Source organism: Neopelma chrysocephalum, unplaced genomic scaffold, assembly GCF_003984885.1.
Source record: "Neopelma chrysocephalum unplaced genomic scaffold, ASM398488v2 Primary Assembly neopelma1_42, whole genome shotgun sequence".
Taxonomy (NCBI): domain Eukaryota; kingdom Metazoa; phylum Chordata; class Aves; order Passeriformes; family Pipridae; genus Neopelma; species Neopelma chrysocephalum.
In genome coordinates this window covers 14384784-14411768 of record NW_020897700.1, presented here as the reverse complement: position 1 = coordinate 14411768, position 26985 = coordinate 14384784, and the positions used below count along the sequence as shown (strand labels likewise).

General features: G+C 38.5%; 2 protein-coding genes across 9 annotated transcripts in view; one reads left to right on the top strand and one right to left on the bottom strand.

Moving 5' to 3' along the window:
* The window catches only part of PALLD (palladin, cytoskeletal associated protein), a 203301-nt gene extending 194106 nt beyond the window's left edge, over positions 1-9195 (top strand). For all 7 annotated transcript variants that reach the window (XM_027676755.1, XM_027676758.1, XM_027676756.1 and 4 more), the window contains 5 exons: positions 3051-3183; positions 4135-4342; positions 5058-5223; positions 5955-6088; positions 7056-9195. In XM_027676755.1, coding sequence (XP_027532556.1) covers positions 3051-3183; positions 4135-4342; positions 5058-5223; positions 5955-6088; positions 7056-7228 — 814 coding nt within the window. In that variant the 3' untranslated portion in view covers positions 7229-9195. The remainder of the gene's footprint in view (positions 1-3050; positions 3184-4134; positions 4343-5057; positions 5224-5954; positions 6089-7055) is intronic.
* Positions 9196-19277: 10082 nt separating this feature from the next.
* Positions 19278-26878, bottom strand: CBR4 (carbonyl reductase 4). Of its 2 annotated transcripts, none has more exons than XM_027676750.1 (6): positions 26712-26870; positions 23883-24024; positions 23214-23334; positions 22576-22712; positions 21709-21843; positions 19278-20373 (listed from the first exon to the last, which is right to left on the bottom strand). In XM_027676750.1, exons 2-6 carry the CDS (start codon positions 24022-24024, stop codon positions 20195-20197), a joined length of 714 nt encoding a protein of 237 aa, XP_027532551.1. In that variant the 5' UTR covers positions 26712-26870; the 3' UTR covers positions 19278-20194. The 2 variants fall into 2 exon arrangements, with proteins under 2 accessions (XP_027532551.1, XP_027532552.1); XM_027676751.1 differs by having other exon boundaries at positions 19803-20373; positions 23214-23331; positions 26712-26878.
* Between the last annotated feature and the right edge of the window lie 107 nt (positions 26879-26985).

The window sequence follows — 26985 nt, the reverse complement described above, 5'->3', positions numbered from 1 at the left end:
TGTGCTCCCCCATACACGTGATATTTGTCACATCTATTGCCATAGACTTTTGATAAGTAACATTCCTGTAGCATTACAGTATTATTTATATTTGCTTTTCTGCTTCAGAGCAACAAAACTTTTTTTTTTTTTATTGCAAGCATAATTATTAGCTTAATGAACTTTATGACCTGTTACACTGTTGACAGTCTTTTTCCTGGAGTATATTTAATCTCTTACAGAATGTGTTCTGGCAGAACTCTGAGTTTTTATTTCGCTCTTAATGTATTTTTCTAAAATTTGCTTAGCTGACAAACATCACCTTCTAAGTATTACTTGGAGTGTCAGGGGGAGCACTTTTGAATCTTCTGACGTGTACAAAGCTTGGACTCAATCCCTCAGATGACATGGTGCTCAACTTTGTGTCACCTAAGCATGGCAGTCAGAATTGCAAACAAATCAGAATTGCAAATTGCAAATCTTAAAACGCATGAGATTTAAGGAAGATTTTAAAACTAAACATTCCTATCTCCCTGCTCTCAATTAGGGGATTAATTGTTACTTAATCTTCTTTTTTTCCAAAGTAGTGATCATTACTGTATGGTCAGTCATGAAGTCTTCTCCAGCTTCTTGCTCACTGAAATTCCTAGTGCATTGTGCCATACCAACCCATGGAATCTCCCCTGGACACACTCAGTACATGATGTCAGTTCTGAAACTAATCCATGCAATGTGATGCCCTCATCACAACTCTAAAGAGCCCACAATGAATCCAAGGGTATTCCAGTCTATTGCCATTTGTCATTCCTAGACATCTGAAGGACTTGGCTCTACTCATTATTTCTTTAAAACTACAAAATGTTTTAGAATTAAAAAAATATTAGTTTCACCTCTCAAGGTAAATGCTCAAAAAGTAGTCCATTTTGGGGTAAACTTACAAAACGGTTAAAAGAAATGCAACATCTATGGTCACAAATTCTTAACCTTTTTGTTTTCCATTGTATTTGGCATAAATTTCTGCCCCTCCTCTTCTCCCCCAGTTTTGACCACTGCTGATTTTTCATGCAGCTGTTGAGATGGTGGCTCTCACACTCCAGAGGTGCCAGTTAACCTGTTTGGCTCAGCCTCACAAGAACTTACAAAGCACTAGTTACTTGTACTTTGTTGGCATCTTACCAACAGTCTCCAAACAGGCTGCATGTGATTACTGTGGAAGCAGATTTTGCACAAGTTGCTTGCACTGTGCAGCACTCACTTGACTAGATACCATCATTTCTAGTTAGTCTTGCAGAACCCTCCATCTTCCATCCCCTCTACATGCACATTAGGCATGTATGTCTGCAAAATTGGTTAGGAACTCACCAACTAAAGCTCATGTTGCTTATGAGCTGCAATGCTGGAGCTACTGAAGTAGTTTTAAACATGTTCAAGTGGCAAAAACTATGAGGTGCTTCAGACCTGGATTTGGGCACCTGAAGAGTTACATAAGTTTTTATTCTAGTGTGTGCAGAGATGTCAGTCTCCAGTCCAGATTTCAGTACCCAGTCCTACATTATTAGGCATTATGGACTAGGTATCTACACAACTATCCTGGCCCTTCATTTGCCTTTACTTATAGCTGTGGAAAAACTGGAATGATTAAGAAGTCAACATTTATCTATTAATGACAAATAATACTGTAGCAAAGGTGATGACTGGCCAGAATTCAAACAGAGCAAAAGCAGAGAAAAGCGCAACAACAGAGCAGAACAAAATAAATCAAATTCAAGCAGCCATAATTAACCACAACCTCAGTGGAGCACAGTGTGCAGCTGGAATGTTTATCTTCCATACAGTGGTACAGTAGGTCACATCCAAATGTGACCATTGAAGGTTTTAAGGTTTTTTTTGTTGTGAATTATTTTAACCTAAAGAAATGCCCCTGGGCAGTAGAAAATGCAGTATAGGCAGCTATATTGAAGCATGTACACTGCAGACACCAGCCAAAAGAGAAACACTGGCAAAAATTACAGAACATGGGATTCAGAAAAGAGAATTTTACTGTAATATGTCATTGCTAAGAGTGATCTTGGAGGATATTTGAATAGTTCCTCTTCACTGACATGGGATGTTTCTGTAAGCAGCAGCTGGCTCCAGAATGGAACCCAATGGAGCTGATCAGCAAAGACAAAAAGGGATCTAAAATTTTGTTTCAAGTTTCTTTGATTACAAAATCACACAAAATGCATAATGCTAATTTCAATGGAAAAAAAAATCCAGTTAAGTGAGGAATCAATTAGAAAAAGATTTGGTAGATTAAATTAACAGACAAGAATAGCCAATGCTGAAAATGGATTAAATGATATCTTGGGAAAAAATTAACAACCAAAGTTTTTTTCCTTTTGCTCACAACTGAAATCCTCATTGTTTTGATACCAATATTTGGTGGCTTTGAAAATGTTCAAGAGTATCTCAAAAAAAGTGTTAAATGAGGAATAAATATCCACAGCAATTCAATACACACAATTTTCTGTAAAGTCTTCACTAGTGCAGAACAAGAGAAGATAAGTCTGATGTGAAAAGTCTTTTCTCAGCTGAGATGAGTTAGCTTTTAGCTGCTGTTGTTTTCTGAAAGGGAACCACAATTAATGAACAGTACATGTACTTTCTGGTCTAATCAGCAACAGTGAGGCGACTACATACACAGGACATTAGAAATGCGGAACTGAAGCTACATGCCAAGAACTGCCAATTTATTTTATTTGTATGTCAGTGATTTAAAGACTAACTGTAAACAAAAATACTCTCATGTATAAAGTTAATTAATATTACAAGAAATTATTCTGTAGCAAGATTATTTTATAGGTCATATTTTGCCACAACATGTGAATTAAATGAAAGTAATTAATAAGTACAGTGTCATAATTAATTCAGTCTGGAGCAAATGCTACCAGTGCATGTGTGTAGATACAGAGTGATTACGGTATAGGTCAAAGAAATAGTTTAAAATTCAAAGCAGTCTTATAAATGATTATGGTTTTTCTGATTTAGCAAGAAAAAAATAATTTAACTTTGTTTCATGTTATTTTAAGACCACGATCTCGATCAAGGGACAGTGGTGATGAAAATGAACCAATTCAGGAACGATTCTTCCGGCCTCATTTTCTGCAGGCTCCTGGAGACTTGACTGTTCAAGAAGGAAAACTATGTAGGATGGACTGCAAGGCAAGTGTCACACAAAGGGTAGCAGCAACCGCTGACTCAAAAACCACATTGGTTTCTTTTCAAAGCTATTTTGCCTATTGCCAGTTTCAGTGCCTGTCAGTAGGTTAATTAATCTCCCTGCTTTTGAGTGAGTCAGTCAAAATAAAAGTTTGCCTCCCCTCCAATGACAGTGCTTTGGGCACACAGTAAACTGATTTAGAGAATTCAGCTATGCTGGGGTGTGGAGGAAAGCAGCACACGCTACAAAGACAGTGTGCCTCTCCATTTTAAGTCCTTTTATTCCTTGAGTTTTGAACCCCTGTTAAAGTTTCAAACAGTATAATCCTGATTAATGATTTTGCTGGACAGAAATAATGCAGGCTTGGGTGACTTCTGTTTACTTTATGCTGACCTATTTGGGAGAAGCTATTTGTTCTTGAGCAGTCCCCACAGCAAGTGGCACAGCTTTCAAAAGTGCAAGACTTGTTGACACAGACTAGTATTAACTAGTGCAGGCAGTGCTGACACTAGGTTACACCTAAGTGGAATGGAACTTAAGAGTTCAGTAATTAGTCAGCTAACGTCTTTTTGTCTGCAAGTTTTCCAAAAAGAAGTTAATCTAGAAAGGAATATCTTCTCATTCCACCTGAAGAGCAAACAATAAAAAAAGACAAAAGGTGTGACCCTGCCTTTTGTTTTGCAGTGGATTATTATTTAGCTTCTAGCCTATTTAAACACTGATCCTTTTTCAGTCATGCCCATAAGACATCACGGAATTCAGGGAGTTGGCCAGAAAGTAAGTAAATGAATACAACTGACTCAATGTGTAAATCAGGACACAACTAGATCTCTAAAACTTTTGGTACACCTGTGGTAGCAAACAACACCAAACTTCTCTGAAGTAACAAGTCAGGTCTCCTCCAGTGTTTCATGTGGCTAAAACAATTTCCCATTATTTTCTTTATACTCAAGGTTAGTGGATTACCAACTCCAGACTTAAGCTGGCAACTTAATGGACGACCAATTCGCCCTGATAGTTCTCACAAAATGTTGGTGCGTGAGAATGGTGTGCACTCCTTGATCATAGAACCAGTCACATCCAGAGATGCTGGAATCTACACGTGCATTGCCAGCAATCGAGCTGGTGAAAATACATTCAGCCTGGAGCTCACTGTTGCAGGTAACATCTTCATGCTAAGCTTTCAGGCTGAGCGCTGCCAGGATAACATGAATAAAGAAAACATAAGTGACATCAAATGATGTGATTGAGGGGTAGGGGGTAAGAAAAGGAAACCCGGCAGTAACAGAACTATGGTATATTTGTAGGTGAGATATTTGTTATGTTGTGGCATAAGTTGACTGGCATGTAATATCTGTGCATACAGTTAAGAAAGAAGGGCTGCTGGCCTGAGGCACAGCTGAGGCCACAAACCAGATGATTTCCCTGAATGTTTTTCTTAATGACAATCTAGCCACGTGCTTACTGCTGAGCAGCCAGCAGGATATGACCTGTGCATTTCACAACATATCACATTAATGCCACTCCAGACTTCTCGTAGAACAGTTCCTTCTACAATTAGAAGTCCACACTTTTACGGAATATCAAGGAGCACTTTTTACCAAGCATAGTGCAGCCAGTTTATCTAGTCTTCATGCTCTACATTTCAATTCTTCTGGGGAAGAATCAGCTCTCTTAGCGCGCACTTTTCCCCTACTAAAATACGGATGCGACTGTTTTCTTCAGAGGAACCACAACTGAACTTTGTGGTTAATGAAGACAACACTTATGTTTCCTGCCACTAAAGTCTTTCATTATTGTTTTTAGCATGCTGCTGAAAGAAGGCCTATGTTTTCATAGACTAGTGTCAACATAACTGCAATCTTTATTTTCACAGCTAAGGAAGTACAAAAAGCACCTGTGTTTATAGAAAAGCTACAAAACACAGGTGTGACTGAGGGATTCCCAGTGCGACTGGAGTGTCGAATCTCGGGGGAGCCATCTCCTCAGATATTTTGGAAGAAAGAGAACGAGTCACTCACATACAACACTGACCGAGTGAGGTTAGATTGACTTGGAATAATCTCCCCCTGTGTAATTTCAATGATGATATATCCTGTAACACAAATAAAAACTGAAAGGGTCATAAGAATGCTTTGTGTGAACAGTATCTCATAAATATTAACTAGTGATTGTAATAATTTATAACATTCACTCAAACTTGCAGCCAACCTGGCAGCTGAGCCAGAAGTAAAACGTTACTTGTTTTCCATCATTAGACTTATACAACTACCTCTGCACTTCAAGCAAGCGGAGAACTAGTTTTTCTCTTCCAGAACCAAGACTTACAGAAATTTGCTAGTGAAAAATCAAGGCTCTTAAGGAATGCTATCTGCTTTCCAGTAGAAACTTTGATTCATAACTCTGCTGCATAGTTAAGAAACTAAGATTCAGTATTTTAAATTCTAAGATGTTCCTCAAGTTCCTTTATCATTTCCTCAAAAAATTCGGGTAAGATCTGGTGTCCCTACTACTCCAGATGTCTTAATCTGTAATTGTAAAAGAGAAGTTACTTCATGCATCTTTTTCTTCTCAGTTTTCAATTCAGAGTATTAAACTGCCAAATTGTTAAGCATACTCAAGGTTTTATTTTCTACTTGCTAATTTCCATATTAATTAAAAGTGGACTATAATTAATCTGTAACTAAGATTGGATCAGTTTATAATGACATTTTAAAACAGTCTACACTGTCTGGCAATTTAAATAGTAATTTTCTACTTTTCTTTTGATTAGCATGCACCAAGATAACTACGGCTACATTTGCCTGCTTATTCAGGGAGCTACAAAGGAGGATGCTGGCTGGTACACTGTTTCAGCTAAGAATGAGGCTGGGATTGTGTCTTGCACTGCCAGGTTGGATGTTTATAGTAAGTGACTTCAATTATCATGAATCCCCCGAAAAGCAACAGTTCTATAAGTTTTAGTTTGTTCACAGAATGGTTTACATTGGTCTCTCTTTCTTTTGTTTATAGTTTCTCCTCAATAGTAAACATCCACTTCAAGACAACAAATGCTCTGTCAAAGTACATTTCACCATCTTTCAGATACCTAAAACAAGTGCATGCTTTCTGTTTTTGCTTAGTACATTAAATATAGCTAATTAACAACAGATAACGGCATGATTACATTATTTCTGTGGATCGTTATTACTATTGCTCTGCTAGCACCTCCCTAACCTTTTGTATTCTTTTGTACATTAGTCTGTAATACACCTGTGACAGCTACCAGAAGTGTAGTAGATGTTTTTACGGCTTTCTGCTTAATTACTCAGTTTGTTCCAAAGCAGTTTGTTCCCTCATATAGTGAATGTTTTCTTAAAGCAGTATCTCGTACCAGTCTTCTCATAACAAGAATTAAGGTGGGGTAGGGAAGACAGAAGGGGGGACACTGGAATGATAAAGGATGATTTCGGGGGTGGTGAAATACAGACTTGGCTCAGTGTTCTTCAGCATACAAGAGCTGGCAAGGGCAGCCAGATCATTTCCTTTTAAATACAACAAATAACCTTAGAACAAGCCTGTTACTGTAATATGAGTGCCCGGAAACAACCTCCTTGCTGTCACCCTTCTCAGTGGCACTAGGAAAGGTACAAAACAATGCCAAAAAGTAACAAACACAGACTGTTGATTTTGCTTACCACATTTTAAGGTGAAACTAGATGCTGGGAGAAAAAAAAAACAATGCCAAGAAATTAAACAAACTTACCTTTGATATAATGGTTTTCTGCTGCTCAGAAGTTAGTATACCCTTTAGAAAGGGTTAATTGAGCATCTGGCATGCTTTGATGCACAGCTCAAGAGAGCTAACATTTTGTCTTTCCTTTTTAATCTACAGCTCAGTGGCAACAACCACCTCAGACAACCAAGCCAAAGAAGGTGCGGCCCTCAGCCAGCCGATACGCTGCACTTTGTGACCAAGGACTAGACATCAAAGCAGCTTTCCAGCCGGAAGCAAATCCAGTCCACCTGACAATGCAACCTGGCCTGGTAGAGAGTGATGATCTGTAGATTCAACTGCCACTTCCATCATTTTCTTTCAAAGCAGAAACACTGAAAGCCATTGCCATGACCAATGATACTCCTATGTCACTTTATGCAAGGGCAGACACCTTCAAGTACAAAAGATAAACAACAAACACAATAACCATATATTCCTTATTCATTATACCAAATTAGAAGAATAGATAGATTATTAATAGGAATGTACACATTGCACAACAAATCACATTCACCGGTTCCTTAACCTACATTGCTTCATAACCCTTTTCATAGATGCCAAAATACATCAGAGAGACAGATTTTTCAGAAGAGAACACTATTTTTCATTACATGCTTCGTAAGAAGTAAGTACATGCTACCACAATCTTAATGGTGAAAAATGTTTTCTTCAAGGCTGTTAGATCACAAAGAAAATCAGAATGTCTGATTATCAACAGTTCTAAAATGGCAACATGTTCTGACAGCTATAATGAACAAGTGCAATATTACAAGAATAAAACAGGAAGGGACAAGGAAGAGAAATGTAAGCAAATGCTGTATCTCTGCAAACTGCTTTCTATTCAACAGTGAAAAAATATCTTGCCTTCAATGCTGTTAGTATGGACATCAACATCCTAACTTACAATTCGTTTGTGTTTTTCCTTTTTGCTATCTAGGAGGGGGCTTACTTACAAACATACAGCAAAAGCAGTCTAAGCAGAAGTAATTTAACTTCTGGACAAAAGCAAAGAAGAGCTGACATGTGCTAACAGTCTACTTCAGATTACACATATTGGTAACTCGATGGGAAAAAAAATGCTGACCGTAGGAACCACTGCAGTGGGTTACTGCAAGGGGTGGAAGGGGCACTGGACAAGAGGTTGAAACTGGATTTCCTGAAGGTAGTCTGTAACCTCGTAATACTCCCATTCAAGAATCTGAAATTCTAAGGTGAGCTGAAAACTAGGGAGTGTATGTATGGGATGTTCAACTGTTTAAATCTTGTGTACTAAGTATGAGGATTTTAGAAATGTACAGTAAGTGAAAAATGGGTTGAAACTGCAATACGAATTTAAGTGACGTATACATCAGAGGTGATAGGCTGGCAGATCTGAGGAAGTAGAAAATGAAGAAAGACAAAAACTACGTGAAATGGGCTCCTTTTTGTTTTCTTCTGAACATAGCATGTATCTCTGGTAGATTTTATTTTTTCCTTCTCTTGACTGCAGGCAAATGACAGCTCTTTTAAGGGGTAGAGTCTGTGCACCATAGGTGAAAAGCCTGAAGGCTACTTTCAGAATGCAAGGCAAATCCACATCAGTGTGGAGCCCCATTTAAGTCACACCTGACTAGGTAGTTTTAAACTAGAACAAAATGAATCTCAGTTGAAGGGGAGGGAGGGATGCAAGAATTACTAGGCCTGACAAGAAAAATGAGTGTTTTGATGGTACGAGCTACAATACTTTGCTAGGAAAGGAAAACACTGTATTCCTTATATGAAGCACATATATGGTATCTTTCATTATTTATAATAAAAGTATTGAAATCTTCTATCTCAGTTCATTTATTCAGAAGTCCTTAGGGATTTGTTTGGTTTGTTGTTTTTTTTTTAATTTTGTAATTGTGTACACCATATATTGCATTACTGCTATACGTGTATTGCTTTGTAAGCACACAAAGTTTTTGTTTTTTAGTGACTAATAAACACAAGGTAGTACTATTTTGGTGCAGGATATGACCAGTAATGGGGATCGTTAATCTAGATTAACGTCATAGTTTGTCAGCTGAGAATAATTTGATTCTATTCTAGAAGTATGTCATATCTTTTGCCAAATTTTCCTCAACTGTGACATGCTAATTTACTTTTTTATTTAGCTTCACTAGCATTATTTTGCCACCTTTTATTTGTATTTATAAAAAAAATGTATAATCATTACTTTGGATTGTTGTGCTGATATAATGTGGGTTTAACATCAATAAATATTACACAAATAGAATTTTTTCCTTCTGGTAAAGACTAATAACTGTTTCAGTATGAGCTTGCAAGTGTAAGATTTGTAGATTTTAAATATTATGAATACATGAAATGTATGAGGTGAAATGAGAGCTCCATGCAGCATCTAAAAATTACTAGAATTTGTCAGAATATTATGCTTGTGACCTGGAATCTTATTTGAACAGAACAGAGGAACATGACTCATAAATTCTAGAAACTTTTGCCAGAGAGAAGTACTGGAAGATGCTTTTTTTTAATAGGTTAGAAAATATGCAGGTCTGTTTTGTATGTGTAGTAATTGCAATATATCATCACTTGGAACTGATTTAAGTAAAGGGCATGGTCTGAATGCCGTTAAATCCATTTAAGAACAGCCTGCTAACAAGGAAATATCAAAATTTAAAAAAAAAAATATTTACTTGTAAAATCCTGACTATTAACTAGTTTCTCCTTCTTTCTTCTCTATTAAGATATCAGGAAAGATGCAAGATAATCCATTTTTTTTCTTTTAGATTTACATTTCAAGCATTGATCATTACAAACAGGATTATGTCAGCAATTAAGTGAGTACTGACATTAATGATGATGCTACAACTGAAGTCAATGGAGTTCTGTCTGCTTACAGTACATTTGTCTTTGGCTGGGAGACTATAAAACTAAGACTGCTTTTGTGAGCTTGTTTAAGATGAGGTCATCATCACTTTTTGCCTCTGTATATATGTACAGACAGACACTTAAGTAGTAAATCACATCTCTAAGCAGCAATGTTGTTTTTATGAAAACATTCAGCTGTGCTGTTCCTTAGTTACTGGGACTGTTTAACTTTACAAATTCAGAGATAGAAGTGTGGCACAAGCAAACGAAATACTTTTCAAGCCAAAAAGCTAAAATTCTTGGAAGCATCAAAGTGACTTTCAGAAGTTTAATCTTCTTTCACATATTCCAAAGATAGACAGTATAACCTGAGAGTGTACTTTTGTCATTTTATAGGACTAAAAAAAAAGAGCCTTGACTTTTTGCAAGACTTCCAGTTTAGCTATGGGCAGACTTCACATTACTTAGGAAGCTGATCAGTTCAAGCATATTCATAGTAGTCAAAGACTCAATGCCACAACCTTCAGGATGATGACAGAGACCTCTATCAAGAGTAGCAACAGTGAGGTGCAAAATTCCACATGCGTGAAGGTTTTTCCATCTGGGTGGTGCTCCTTAACACACAGTGCCTTTATGCTGCAGCTTTAGGGCAACAGCAACAATTAGTTAACATACACAGTTTTTTTTCACCACAGCCAACTGGCAGTTGGGGATCAAAACCAGTCCAACTTGAAACCCCAGCTTATAAATAATTGTTTCTTTCTATAACACCACTTTCAAAGTCTATTTTAATTCACTTAGGTTGTGTGCTAATAAGTGCCTTGATTCCCCACATATGGTCAACTACATCCTTACCTCTGCAAGTAGCCCAAACAGATTTCACATGTAAGTACTTCATGAGCTCACATGCCATGATACTGAGGGTATCAGCAGCATGCTCTGGCTGGATGACCCAGCTGCCAAACCCATACCGTGTAGTATAGATTAAATAATCCATGGACTACAAATGCCTGCTTGGATTATGCACATTGGCTAATTCTCTGCCTCACAATGCAGATGTACATGCAAGGGCTAGAATTTGCTGATATTTATCTCATTCTCCTGAACTGACTAAAAGAAACAGCCTTCCCTCTGCACAGACATTCTGTTTGAACAGAACTATGAGCACATAAGACACATCAGGCAGACAGAAACACAGCTCCTGCCCCAAGGAATTTACAATGTATTCCAGACAGCAAACAGAATTCTTTGACTTGCCTTAAAGCTTGCAACTCTAATTCAGAATTAAGCCACAGTTTGCATCCTTTTAGAGAAGTGTGAATAAGACATAAAATAATCTTGTACTGCATTGCATCTCTAATAAAAATGTGTTTGGAACATAATCAACTCGGGCTTAGAGCAAAAAAGCCAGGCTAGAAGCAGCAGTACCTGAGCAGCAGTGATTTCAGCAGCTGTACAGGGAATGGAGATGAATGAACTTCAGTTCAACACCACCAGAAAGGAAAAATTTTTTGCTTTATAAAACAACTGAAGTGCAACAGGTTGCCCTGGGGAACGGCCAAGTTATGTAACTACTGTCACTTTCTAGTTGTGTAGTAGCATAAATGGTCCAGAAAGAGCTGAAGAACAAGAAAGCAGAAAAAAATAACAACACATGGCCATTACACAGAATGGTGACATCATTTACAGAAGGAGTTCTACAAATCTCATCATGCTGAATGCACTATGGCAGGACTTTTTCCCTACGTGTTTAACAACACAATTTCAGGGAATCATATTGTCAAGCTTTTTTGTTTTGGACAACTCTTGGCTATCTGTGCAAAACCACACTGCCAAGCACAGGATCTTTCTGAGCTACGACAAAAGGTACTGAAAATACCTCATAGGATTTCCCAAACAACAGGCAGCACACCTGTAGCCTATTGTATATTAAAGACTAGTGGATTTTGGAGATGGTTTTTACCTGCAGCACTTGTCTGACAAACTGCCTGAGCCACTTTTAGGAAAGGGCCTGTCTCAAAGACGAATATGTTGGAATCAGATTTACTGAACATTTTATACTGTTAATCTCCAATAAAAGTCTTAGTTTTCTTAAACTGTGTATTAACTTCAACTGTACAGTCTGTACAGTCTCAGGTAATTTACTAATTTGTGTTTAGTAATGTACAGTAAATGAAAACCTAAAATCAAACATAATTCTTCCATCAGCACAACTATTAGTAAATCCAAAGATCTTGAACCATATGTAAATGATGCCATTTCAAGTATGGAACAGCAACAATTTCAGTTTGTAATTTCACTTACAACTAGGACACATACTGCAATCACACAACATAGATTTCAAAACCTAAAATAGGCTGTTAGGTGTTTACCTCACAGTCCTGTATAGGAAAAGCATAATACAGTTTAAAATCTCAACAGAAGAATGAACAAATTTTTAAATTAATTTAAAGCTTTTTCTGAGCAGCAAATCCATTAAACAGCCCACTTAATAAAAGCAGAACAAAGTTTTCATTTGTAATTATTAGTGCTTTCTTGCAACATGTAAAAAGGGTTACATAAAAAGGAACAGTTACTGCTAGTAACTTTCATTTTAAAAAAAATTCATTTCAGGTCACTCTATATAACCTAAAAGAGGAGATGGAGCATCACAGTGTTTGCAATCACCAGTTTTGAGGATTAAGACATTAGTATTCTGTCTCTGCCGAGGACAACTGCCATCAAGGCCTAAGGTGAAGCAAAAAGAACACAACACCTGAAGTGTGTGGGGGGGAAGTTGATGATGAGTGTGTCTGCACTGCTCTCACTTCCATGTTCAGATTTGTCCTGACTGCTTTTGGTAGAGTCAAGCCAGAATTCAGGATTGAACCCCCAGGAAGCAGGGCTGAGCTGAATTTGGAAGTTGGGAAGCTGATATAGCAGAGCATTAATCAGCAGTTAGTACAGCAGAAATACAGTTCCTAATTACAAAGGATAACACAGTAAGGGAAGCTCAAATAAGCTGTCCTTTTTTTAGAGGCAAAACTAAGTTTATTACTTTCTCAATGCAAGCAGCTTTTCACAGACAGCTTCAGCTGAACACGTCAGAATAAATAATTTCTTATAAACAAAACCCACCTCGCATATTAATTAGTATATCTGGTTCTCCCCAAAGTGGAAAGAAACCACCTCAACAAATCAATGAAAGATACAGGCACCTGGTAAGCTTTACTAGAAGCCAGATAATACAGCATTAGGAAGAAAGACACTATGGTGTTAATAGAAATAAAGATTGCACTGAAAACTTAGTAAAACACAGTAAATTAACCTCCCGCATCTAATATTGACAGATTGATTGAATACAGCTTCAATGCACAGCAGAAAGCTCAGCATCATCTCCGTGCTGGAGCCCTGAAAATTACGGTGAACTATAAAATTACAGGTGCTGTCAGTTCTATGTATGACTTCCAACAACAGAGCTGTAAGAGCCTGCAGAGAATGGATGCAGTTCCAGTCGACTGCTGGTAGACACATCTCACCTTTAAAAATCATACATGCATGCTAAATGGCATCTATACAAAACACATAACACTACTATATTGCTTCTTTTCTCTGAAGTTGCAGGAAGTTTTCACTAGAAATCTACCAGCCATCTGAAAAAATGGGATAAAAGAGCAGATTGAGAGCAGCAGAATCAAAACATTGCAACTTAGAGCTTTTAAAAAGTCATCAACATTCAGGCGAAATTCTGTTTAGAGTATAGTCTCCAACACATAGCTGCAACATGTACTTCTGGTGCATTCAGCACTAGAAATACAGAGATGGGAGATCTGCAAATTAGAATTCACAAAACATCAAACTGCTTCACTAACACATTTCAGCAATACCATATAATCAGCTTGCAGTTATTCCTAAACAAACTGTTCAAAATCACGCAGCAATTTCAAACCTATCAGCACACTATGTGTGCAAGGGCTCCTCAGTACCATCAGCCAACAGCCTGGGAATGGTAACATCCACACAACTCCATTTGCTCAGTGACATCTGCCCCCACATTCCCACTGACACTGCCCTAATGTGTGTGTAATGATACCATTGGTGGCTTTTGCTTTGACAGTGTCTCGAGATGTTTGACATCATTATAACCAAACTGGCAATTTTGTTATATACAATATAACAAAAAAAAAAAAATCCCAGATCTTGAGATGTTTTCATATGAAAAATGAAAACATAAAATACTAGTCATGCTGATCTAAAGATGTCTGTCAAGGTACAGGTACTATTTGTTACTAACTTAACAGACATATCGACAGCAAAAGAGCCTTCAGCATGTGATCTGAAATTGAACATGTGCATGAAAATCAAATGTAATTTGGGGCTTCAGCAGAGTTCTTACTTCTTCAGGCATTAAGCACATGCAATGACTTCACCACTACACTTGCCTCGTCTTTTCAAACACTGATTAACTGAATTAGGTGGGTGCACCTGGTCTTGAAGAGTAGTTTTCATTTGCTTTACTTAAATGAACTACATTATGCTTCCAGGGAAAAAAAGGTTACATAATTGCAACAGAAAACATACATTCCAGTGCCATACAGTGCAACCTCTCATACTACGCAACACATCAAAGTAGAAAAATTTGTCTTACAGCAATAAATAATAATTGCAATGTATGTTTTAACCATGGATATTAATGTAACAAAGAGATTTTGAATGCTGGTATTTAGGTATCCACTTTCTATCCGGATTTCTCTGATCTCAATATTGAAATCATTTCCATCTTTAAAAATCATGCCTTACATCCCTAAACAGCTCAGGATATAGGGAATTGGATTTTACAAAACTAGTAACAGCAATGCCAGCCATCCAGTTTACATTTACACAGGCAACCACACTTCTCTATATCCATACAGATTTACCTACCAAGTCATTACCAATACAGTAATGCCTTAGGATAGAGTGCCCTCAGGAGGCCATGATGAAATCTCTTCGTGGGATACAACACTAACTTACTCAGCACATACTAACTTAGCCAACGTACTTCTGTTACCATAAAGTCTGAAAAAGCTGTTCCCCCCAATAGCTCTTCCTTACAGCTGCACTATTAAAAAAACAAAACAAACAAACAAACAGAAAACCAAAACCAAAAACCCCAACCCACTCCTGAACATTTAATGTGTCCTGCTAGAAACTTTTACTGAGGACAATCATACGGAATTACAGATGTTTTGGGTTGGAAGGAATCTTTAAGATCACCTAGTTCCAATCCCCCTGCCATGGGCAGGGACACCTCCCACCAAACCAGGTTGCTCAGAGCCCCATCCAGCCCATCAATTGTGACACATGCCTCAAGGGCAAGAAAAGACTGTTTGTGTTAGACAGTGAGTTCCCTACAACAAATTATAAGTTACAAACATATCTCTTTACAGATAAGCAAAAGTAAGGCTCCAATGACCTACCTAGGAGAAAAGATGAACAAAAGTAGTCCATCATCTTCCCAAACATTGGAAAAATGCAGAGAAGACATACAAAACAATTAACTTTCTAGGTCTATAATGCGCTTCAACTAAATATCAGAACATGCAAATCACACTACCTGTAAGATTTAAACTGAATTGAACACCAAGGCAACAGAACAGGTTTGGTTTCCTAACTTGGCAGTGACAAGGCAGGTCACATAAATTAGTAAATAATGCAAGACACAACCTTCTTTTAGCAAGGATATCCTCTCTGAAGCAGGAACCCATCTGAGTTAAAAACCCAAAGCAACAATTATGGGTGAGTCAGAAAGGGGGTTGCTGTACAACAGGACTGCATGATGAAGTAAATGAGAGCTGCAAAAGTAGCCACCCTCAAAACATGCCTTGATGGTCTCTCTAGAAATTTGTGGAGGGGGTGAAAGGCCACGTAGGGACCAGTGATATGGGATGGCACAGAAGAAAAGGTCTGGAATAAAACATAGTCTGGAAGTTAAAGACCAGAACAGACCAGGACTGCAGCCTTCTTTAAAATGTTCCCAAAGTTAGATGGTAAAGCTTCAATGCATGCCTGAAATAACAGTTGTAGGAAGAGGAGTACAGATTCGTTAGGAACTGCAGAAACATGGAGTAGTGGGAATCTGTAAAATACTTTATTCTTAAATGAAAAAAAAAACAAAAACCAAAAAGTAACCCCAAAAAAACCCAGGAAGGTGCTGTTATTTAATATATTATTGGAGAGTTTTAAGCAATGTAGCAGGTGAAGAAACATCAGATGAATAAGAGCACATTCTCTCCCTTACACTAGGAATGGAATCATCTGTATGCCTAATAAGACAGTCATCTGAAGTTTTCAAAATTCAATTGAGAAATCACTGTCTAGCACAGACTGACTTGAGAACATCCATATGTAAAAAACCCCAAAACACTTATATATAGCTTGGCATAGATTCTAGCAGCACAAGACGTAAAGCCTGAATGTCTAGTTTTAATCAAGGTCATAGCAGGCATACCAGAAATAGGATGGAAGTAAGATAAAAAGGCAAGATATTGATAGAAAATATATAGGAGAGTCAAAAAACTAAATACCAATATATTAACTCACCAAATCAAATATGCATTGAATATCCAGACCTAGTAAGGTAAACTCTGCTGTTAGACAATATTATTACCCACACAATTAAGATGGTGGCAGTACCTATGATGTTTAAGGAATATAAGGCCAGCAATGAAACTGTAATGACATACAGCAGTAATGAGTAGCTTGGATAAATGTCATACTGAAGAGGCTAAGATCAATTTTTTAATATACTCTTTTCCATGCAGCTGATTGGGACCACCCAACTCTGGCTGTGGTCTCCAGGACCATACAAGGCCTGAGTCAAAATGCTATTTTCAAAGATTGGCTTTGTAATGGTCACTTTTATTTCTGCAAGTCTGTTGACTAAGTCATCTGTCATGGAATGTAAAATTTACAGGCAGATCAGAGTGTAGAGGAATAATGTGCAAAAGTGCATTCACACTGACAAGCACCTTAGGAAGAGGAACCATACCTGAATAAGGCAAGCAGATGATCAAAATAAAAAGCAAAGTGCTCAAAAAAGGGAAGGCCACAGAGAAAAAAAAATCCCCAAACTCTGAACAAAATCCTAAATCAGTTTTTGGTACCCTGCAGGAACTTGAGCAGAACTTCTAGGCAACTTGTTGCAACAAGGCAAGCAGTTGAAGATTTTACCGCTCAGAGCAAAACATCAGAAGAGGTTACAGAGGAAAGAGTGACAAACAGGGGAAGCTGGGGGCTATCACTCCCCAGTTCTAATAGAAATCAAGTAACTGCACAGTGAAACTTCTGGGTTAAAACTGCCTCATTAACAAGTGACTGGAAGCTTACAAAAGTGACACCAACCTTTTGGGAGTTTAGTGGGTAGAAGGGCCATCTGCTTTTTAAGAAGAGATTCCAGAGGGATTAGGGAAGTACAGATTAATTACATTTTTCTGTGCATAGCAAACTACCAGAAATCATTCTAAAGCCACAGACAACAGGATCAACATACTGAGGAAAGTCATAGTTGTGTTTGTAAAGGAAAGCCATGTTTGATAAACATTTTAGAGTTTTCCTAAAGACTTAGATGAGCTTATGGAGATCTAATAATACTGCGTGCTTGAAATTCTAAAAGGCATCTGACACATGCCCTTGCCAAAAACTATTAAAGAAGTTGTCATATCACTACATTGTTTACAGATAGAAAAGAAAGGGTATGAATCAGCAGTTGTTCTTTCCTAAGGACACAGACTACCAAAAGAACACCACAAGTACACAGTTGGGGCAGGCAAAGTACAACTTATTCCTAAGGGTTCTGAGACAGCTGTTTCTGAAGCCCACAGTGTATTCCAGTAACACTAAATTACTCAAAGTAACAAAGGGATTAAGGAATTAAAAAACTGCAGAACCATTTCACTGAGGAAATAGGTGTTAAAACCAGCAGACTAGACTCGTAGATATCTGAGAACAATTCATGCTGGGAAAAATACAAAAAATCAGACATATATATATACACACATATGGAAATGAACTCCCGAGTTGTTAATTCAGGATTGAGTTATTGTTCTGAAAACATAGGTGCAAAGGTTAGGAAAAAGCAAAACAATTAGGCATTATTTTTGGAACAAAACATGAAATTTTTTTTAAGAAAAAATCCACAGTGAATACTGTGGGCAGTTCTACCTGTTGCTCCCTCCTTGAGAAACTGAAAAAGTAAAGCAAAGCTCAAAAAAGACAATGTAAGGTACAAAAGAGCTTACCAGCAACAAGCAATTAAAAGAAATATGACTCTTCAGTATGAAATAGAAACAACTGAGGCAGGCAGGATAAGACAGAAGTCCACAAATTCAAAAGCAACATAGAGTGCACAAGAGGGTTGTCACACAGGCTTCATCTATAAAATAGCAAGAACAGGTATGGGCAGCAGCCAAGTCACTGACATATTACTACTTGACTAGTAAAAATGGACCAGCTGTCCTTCCTCACCTTCAGTGTCCTTGGAAAAAATTCTCTGGCCAATTCCTTCTATCAAAGAGAAACCTAATTAGCAATTATATTATTGGGGCAAAGACACATACAACACATAACTGTTCACAGAAAATAACACCACCTCTACAAAGGGATAACAGGAAGGACTCCTGAAAGGGTTACTTTTAGTGATACTATATATTCCAGAGTGAGTACACAACTGTAAGGTAAAACATAAGCAGGTATTCTTTCCAAAAATGCCAAAAAGGCAGTGGCAGGATTAAAAAAAGGTTTATTTCAGATGCAAGGATCACTTTTTAATAAAGGCCCTCTCAGGACCTCTTTATCCTCTCTGTCTCTCCCCCACCTTCCCAAGGCCTCTGTGCATGTCTGTTAGGGCTCTCTTTCTCCTCTCACATATCAGAGAGACAGGCTGAGAACTTCTCTCACTACGAGGGGTGGCAGAGGGAAAAGCATTGAAGCTGCTTTTGAGAGTTACTTTTTAGGCAGAAAGCCTTCTTAAGTGAAAACTGTCTCCTCGTAACAAAATATTCTGGGCAGAAAGGGTATTCCTCACAACAACCAACTGTAAAATTTCCTGAACACACAACCATCCCTTGTGTTATTTCTCAATACATACCTGCAAGAAGCTCGAACATGCACTGTTTTCTGGCACAAAGACAAAATTTCTCAGCTGCACAAATGAAGAAAATCTCCAACTTTAAAGACTCAAAGTTATCATCAGCGAGATCTCTTTTTTCTGTACTTTAGTTTTTGCCAAGAAGGGAAGTAATTTCAAAAGTTGAATCTACATCTGGATCATGATGCAATGAACACTGGAGCTAAGAAGTGAAGGTCCTAAACCACATTCATAGTTTTCTTCAGAGATAATAAAAACATCCATTATCAAAAGTTACTTGATCTCAACAGAAAAGCCCGAGGTCAAACATTTGGTAAGTCTTCAGCAAGACAGGAACACTCAAGATCATTTAAAGTTGAATAATTATTCTGCTTCAGAAGTTGTTTTGAATAAAATAAATGGTGATTTTATTGACTATATATACATATCAAGGAGCATCGACTTAACAGCTGAACTGACTGTTCAAGATACAGAGCAAAGCACTGACTTCATGCTCTGGAAGTGATCGTGTTTCCTAAACACCTACTGAGTCATTGAAAAGTCTTTTATGCAAAAAGGTCTGTGCAGCTCAAACTCAGAATATCATAGGATTAGCAACTCCAATCAACAGTCCTTCAGTGTGTACACACAAGTGCTACTGTATTAAATGAATGCTGTACATACATCCAAGAATGGAACTGAGTAGGTTTCATCTTCACAAAAACACACTGCACATAATTAAATCTCCTAAAGGCAATTCAGGTATGCTGAAGATCTAGAGGCTCCTAGCTTTGTAGTGTTAGCTACAAACAAACAAAGCCTGAAGGAATCCCCTCGCTACTTTGTAGGGACTAACTGATAAGAATGCAAAACTATGCAGTTTGCAATCTTTGCCCTACATGAAAAACTTGATGCAATCATACCTGCCACCCAACAAACATACCTCTGCACTTTATTAACCTTTGTGTAACATGATAATTCCAATAAAAGCTCCACTCTATCCCAAATTAGATAATACGACTTTATAAAAAAAACAGTGTTTTAAAAACATATCAGTATGTTATTAAAGTTATCACCATATCAAAACCAGATCTTTTTAAAATTGTTTCATACACAGACTTCATAATACCAAATGGACTCTTCCAGGTAGCTAAATGTACACGTTGCACTTCTCTGCTGCTGAATTTCTCCTCTGACTAGATAAGACCAAGTCAATTACATACATCAATCTTCAAACGATTTCCAACCCTCTCCCTTTAATTGGTATATATTTATATGTAACCATCATGACATTAAAGTAGGCATTTATTCAAGGTAGTACCTAAGTCATAAGCTGCAAGCCTCCATCTACAACTAGAACACTCCCTGTAACATATGGGGATTCCAGAAGAAAGACAACAGCTTGTGCAACTTCATGAGGCTCTCCAAATCTTCCAAGGAGAATTGCTTTCTTCAACTGATCTTCTTCCAAATGAGCAGTCATCTCTGTGTGAATAAAGCCTAAGAGAGGAGATATTTGAAGAGTTACTTCACCTTTGATTAAATTTATCTAGTATATTTTCCATTGAATCCTACAAAGTGAAATCTATTACCAGGATTCGTCACCAGCTACCATTCTTCAAAGTCTCCAAAAGCAGTCCACACCATTTTATGGCCAAGACCAATTTTTTATCTAATCAATGAAATATCTTCCAGCTTTGGAAGCACTGATGCAATAATCCAAATGCAGAGATCTATAGAAATCCATAAAAAAAAAGGTAACTAAATTTGGGTCCTAAAACCATATTTAGTATCACTTTTCTGAAAGACAAACCACGCTCTTTTCACCAAAATATTCTCCATTAAAACAAGCACGAAATCTCTGGCAAGAAACCCTCTCGGCTTGCAAGTGTTTTCATTATATTTTAGAACTTATGACAGCACTTGCATAATTTCTATCATACCATTCATTTGAAGACTGTTTCTTGACATCTTCGAAGGACATTTTGTTTCAATTTTCTGTTATCTGGGATTCGGTTTTCCCACTGCTGCACAACTCTTCATATAAGCTGCAGCTTCATAAAGAGCTGATCTTACCTGCTTTCTAGCTGCCACCAAGCAGGGAAAGTCTCCCTTTTGCTTTCTACTGCAAAACTTTGCCCCTTATGATGGCTTCAGACCCTTCAATGACCTGCTCAACTCACTGAAGAATTTTTCCTGCCTAGTTCACAATCTGAACTGGTTCATGTAGAAGTCTGAAAAGCATCAGAGGCACCACAAAGTGAGCAGCAATGTACACAGTTATGAGTGGAAGAAGTCAGAAAATACAGAAGGGATTTTTCCTTTAGGGTAGTGGTTTGCTTGAGCTGGATCATCTTAGGAAATCACAGCCTTGTCCTCACAGAACAAACTTCTCAGACTCCCTCCTTTTACTACAGGGAGACAGGGATGCTTTTATGACAGCTTCTCTTGGTCTGTCATGTTTCTCTAATAACAAATAAGCATTCTCTAGCAGGAGACAGAGGCAGCTGTCTGTCTATAATTAGCTCTAATCCTTACATCTGCAAGGACAGCAAGTTTTGAAGGAGGAACAAAGAAAAGACATTTATTATGTAACAACGGAGAGATGAACAGGTAGATTCACTCTTCCAAATTTCTCAGTGTTCCATGAAAAGACTGAAGGTTTTCTAAAAGAATGTATTACACTTCAAACCAAGGAAAAAAAGAAGATATTAAAAACACTTAACTTACAAAATTGAAGAAAATAATAACAATTTGTCTTAAGTTACTTTCAGAGTACCCACAGTCTTGATGAATTGTGGCAGTCAAGAATGTACGAATTTCTCAAAAACTCACCTGGAGCTACAACGTTGACTCGAATTTGCTTTTTTGCTACTTCTTTAGCAAGAGAGCGTGAAAATCCAACTAATCCTGCTTTGGTAGCACTATAAACGCTTTGACCAGAGTTGCCTTTAAGTCCTACAATACTTCCTAAAATAAAAAAACATCAAAGAGAAGCTTAAATGGATAACTTGAAACCTTGTACTAGCTTTACCATTTTAGTTTTAAATTTAGAATGAAAAATGAGATTACAAGAAAAGAAGTCAAATATATATTACTGTATGCACTTTATAGCCTACTGCTGGCATAAGCAAATCCTCAAATTATCTGTGATTTTTGTGCAATTCATATACCCATGTTGACCAAGTGGCACCACGAGAGTAAAATGAAGGGTTTTGTAAAAAATCTATCCTTACACAGATTTAATTCACTGATTAATAAGAAAGAGAAAAGAATGAAGAGAAAAGAAAGAAGAGAAAGAGAAGAGTAAGGGGAAGGTGAGGGAAGAGGGGAGGGGAGGGGAAGGGAGAGGAGGGAGGGGAGAGATAAAGAAAAGAAACTGACTGTATCAATCCTTAGTTAATAACTAGCATCTGGTAGATCTAGATACTGAAAGAAATGATAAAGAACAGGAAAATTCTTTTTTCAACAAAATCTAAACTCTGAGGTGTTTATTACTGAAACAAGTTGGTTTTATATTTAGAGGTTGCTGATACTTCACAAAAGAATGAGTTTTCATAAAGAAATGCTAAATATAGAATGTCTAAATACAAAGAAAATGAAAATAAGTCAATTGTAATAAGTAATGTAACATGTTACACCTGCTAAATCTTTCCAGAAGACTACTAAAAAGAATTCCATTGGCTTACACAAACAACTTACCTATATTGACAATAGCACCTCCCTGTTGTTGAATCATGACTTTTACAGCAGCTTTGCACGTCAACATTGTTCCCAAAAGGTTAGTGTGAATCTGGGCTATCATATCTTCAGTCTTGGTTCTCAGTAACAAACCATCCCTGACAAACAAACCCAAAAGAACTCACTGAACAACCCCATTGGTCACGTTTACTCATATTAAAACTTGACTAGTGAATAGAATGTTAATGGGGCTGTATGTGGTTCTCTACATTCTAGCATTCAAAATGAAGACACTGCAAGCACAACACATCTCAAGAAAAAAATTTAGCCACGTTTCTGGCAACAAGGCCTCTTTTGCAGCGTGGTATCAAACATTGTTCTGGAGCATTTTGGGGGAAGTGGAAGAAAGAAGAGGGGGAAGTCAAACTCAGAATGCAGAAACTACAGTGAAAGCTGTGTCATGTCCCAACTCAGAAGATTCTGTGATTCTGTGATCTGTTAGCATTTTACTGCATCAAGAACAAAATACTGCTGAGCACTTAATATTATTCTCAGATGTACTCCTTAACAACACTCTTACTGAATGCAAGGGCCCACAGCACCTTACAGTGAGATGCCTTCATCTAGAATTACATATAATCTCATAATGAATAACTAACCTGTTGATCCCAGCTGCATTAACCAAGTAGTTAATAGGACCTAAATTCCTCTGCATCTCCTCAAAAGTCTTTTGGACTTCTTGTTCACTGGATACATCACAGCTAAGTGCCAGATGTCCTGCTGTATTGAAAATAAAGGCAAACTATAATAACAGTAAAAGCTGGTATATCATTCATAAACTTTCTTCAGAATTTATCAACTCAATTTCAAAACAGATGTTGAACTAGTTAAAATTTAAGGAACCCATTTAATCTCCAGAGAATTAAATAAAGACAATTTTCAAGTATTGTATTGATTAGTTATGTGACAATTCCTTGGTTTATATTTTTTGTCTTTTAAAATCACAAGTTCGGCATGAGCAGACACATCTCAGTTCTGGCTTGTTCAGGAACCAAGATGACTCAATTCATACTACCTCTCTGTTGTGGCCCCAAACAATTCCTTTCATCTTAAAATTTGTATCTTGTGGACAGAATAGGTAACATACTTACTTTCTCAACAAATATTGTAAAAACAAAATTGTACCGACATAGCATTTCTTTTAAACTTCTCAGCCTTTATTTTAATTTTTGTCTGGTTAAACAATGAGGTTTCTTTATCGACATACTACTTTCATGAGTTACCTAAGCACGGGACAGTGAAGAGATAACTGCAAGCAGCATACATACCACCAAGATCATGTGCAGTAGTTTGGGCTACTTCCAGATTTCTAGCAATGATCGCCAGGCGACAGCCCTTCTGTGCCAGGAGTTCTGCAACAGCTTTGCCTATTCCTCGGGATCCTCCAAAAATGGCACAAACCTTGCCCATCTTCAAAAATAATTCACAAATTGCAAATAAACCATGAACTTCATGTCCAATATGGCAAGAGAATATCCACTGTTCTTGTCAACATCACAGCCTTTACCAGTTTGTAGCATTTTGTAACAGTAGGTTATAGAATTAGTGATTTGTTATTCTTTATTCACCAAAAAATAAACATTTGAACTAAATTAGGCACCACTTCTAAAAATGACAGTTAATTCTTAATGATTTCTGAACTAGTAAAAAAGTTATGCATGTAATCTAGCATTCCAATACTAGAGTTATGATAACTTCTATTCAACTGGTGAAATATGTGATTTATGTATCTAAAGATGATAAAGTATTGTTTGTCTGCTTATTTGAAGCTGATGTACTAGTTGTAATTATATTGTTCTTGTAATCGCTATTTTTGTGCTAAAGTCATTTAGCCTCACGGTCTCACTCCATCCAAAGTACCTGTGTTGGACAGCGCCAGTGCAAACATTACTGAGCACGATTCGAAACCATTGTATTTACACTGATTTAATACTGGCATACTACATAACACTATATTTTACCAATATCCTTGGGGTTTTTTTTTCTGCTTTTGAAAGGAAAAAAAGGTTTTAAAATGTGAAGTGATTCTGAAGTAGAAAGCTTTGACATTTAAGAAAGAGTATAAGAAGAAACTTCTTCTGTAGAATTATCTTTTATTCTGCAAGCTCTAGAAACGAATCAGCTGTTTTGGGATTTCCTAAGGAGCCAGAGGCAAAATCCAAGTAATGAATCTTTTTTTCCATACATTTGAATAAATCCTTTTTGAACCCAATTATACTTTGTCTCCATAACATCCTGAGGCAATGAGTTTCATTATTTGTGGGAAAGTACTTCCTTTTGTTCTTAATTTGCTTTCTGATTAGATAATACTATACACTTCTCCTCATATCTTCCCTTTACTGTTTCACCCTCCACCTGTATCCTCCTTCAGGTCTGTTCGGTTTCTCTTAAACATATGGAAGCCATTTGGTAGCTTACTAAAGACTATTCAAGCTCTTAGACCTTGGTTTACTGAGGTCTATTGAACTCTTTTGGATGTGTGATAATCAGAACAGCACACAGTACTAAGCACACAAGGCTACCATCGACTCAGACAATGGCATGATGATTTTGGTCTTCTGTGACAGCACCTGAAAGAGCAGATGGTCCGTTCTTTTCAAAGGACGCACAGGCACAAAGTATGCACAAGTGCGTGAAACCAACCCATGTGCCTCCTTTCAGTGGCAAGTTGAAATCAGCTACATGGAGCAGGAAGAGGCTTAAATACTTGCATCTCAGGTAGTGGCCCTTTTGACAGAACACGTACAAAACGGTGCCCTCCATGAAGACAATTCCTTCCTGACAAAAATGGGCACCACTGCCTTGCGAGAATAACTATTGTTTTGGGCAGTCTTCATTAGGTAGCTACACAGCAAGACATGAATCAAGAGGTCTTACACCTAGTAACCCCAGTAACTACAGCTCTCACTCTCTTAGCAGACTAAGGGCACAACCAACCACCCCATATTCTGCTGACAGATTTTTCTGGTTAGAAACAAAGTCTCCGTCTGCCTTTTCCAGCATGACTGATCTCTTCTTTTACAGAATTACCGGAATGATTCTTGGAAGTTCTTGCCCACTTGTTGCAGCAACATTGTGCTAGGATTTCCTTCTTTACATTTTGTTCTTACTCGTACTGAACATATCTACTCTCCTATTTTTATTTGAAATGTGGAATGATACGGATGAGGAGAGATCTAAGGAAGTCATCCCATGAAACTCCTCCACCTCTAAGTGTTATAAGTGAATCATCTTACACTGTTTATAAATGCTTTCAGACCTACATGTATTCTGAACATGCTTAGCTATGCAGGACCCAAAAGATCTGCCTGTGGGAAGAGAATTTTTAAAAAATGTATCGTTCTACCCTTCTCGGCCTCTTTGAGAACTGAAAAGTTGTTACTGCTTCTGTCAACAATTCTACTGTTCTCAGAACAGGGAAAGCACCTTGTGCATTAGCAGGCATTCACATGGGGGGCATAGGGCCTACCTCCAACCCACTAATGTACAACTTGTGTTTTAGCACACTAAAGCCATACGGTTTCCTTGCAGTTGTGACTTGGGAAAAAAAAGCTGCTGCGGGAGTAATTACCCACTGTTCCCCGGACAGGTAACAGAAGGGAAAACCAGGTATCTCTGGAGCAACAGGCACACACAGGCGCCTGCATCGCCTTTGCCCTCTACGGCCCTGCCCTTCTTTCACAACCAACTCTTTATCGCGTGACCCCAGAGATCCAATGGCGCCACCGCCCCACGGCGCACGGCTGCAAAGCCCACGGGAGGCACCTTTAAAAGAGAGCGAGTGGGGTTCCCGCAGAAAGCCCAGCCCAGCCCAGCCCAGCTCCGCGCTCGCCCTGGCGTCGCCCTCCCTCTCTTCCTCCCTCCTTCCCTCCCTCCCTGCCGGCGGTGCGTTCGAGCTCGGCTCCTGCTCCCGGCCCGGCCGTCGGGCTGCAGGTGGAGCCCGCGGCGCGGGCAGCGGGAAGCGGCGCTGGGATCGCGCGGGGGCGGTCGGGACGCGCGGCGGCGGTGCCACGGTGGCAGCGCGGCCGCTCCGTGTCGCCCGCCCCGAGCGGCCACAGGAGAGGGACGGGAGCGTGTTCCGTGTGTGCTTCAGTTACCTCCCGGCTGCTGGGCAGCTGGTGGCTCGCTTCTCTTAGGGAGGGTCCTTTCCTCTCCGAGGAGGCCGGTCCAGCTCCGAGCCGAGCGCAGGCGTCACGGGATAGCGGCCTGACGTCACCCACAGCTGACTTTGGCCGCCGCCGCAGGTCCCGGCGGGAGCAAAGGCCTGGGCTGAGGGGGCCGGGGCAGTGCCCTCGGGAGCGCCGCAGCTGCCCCGGCTCTGCGGCGGCAGGGACACCCGCCCCGGCAGGGACACCCGCCCCGGCAGGGACA

Bases quoted from the DNA above. Each gene is read 5' to 3' on its own strand.
- CBR4 (XM_027676750.1), bottom strand. From the start codon at position 24,024: ATGGGCAAGGTTTGTGCCATTTTTGGAGGATCCCGAGGAATAGGCAAA. The intron at 22,713-23,213 runs GTTAGTTATTCA...TTTGTTTGTCAG, and splicing joins AATGCAGCTGGGATCAACAG to GGATGGTTTGTTACTGAGAA. The intron at 20,374-21,708 runs GTGAGTTTTTGA...CTCCTCTCTTAG, and splicing joins AGTCAACGTTGTAGCTCCAG to GCTTTATTCACACAGAGATG.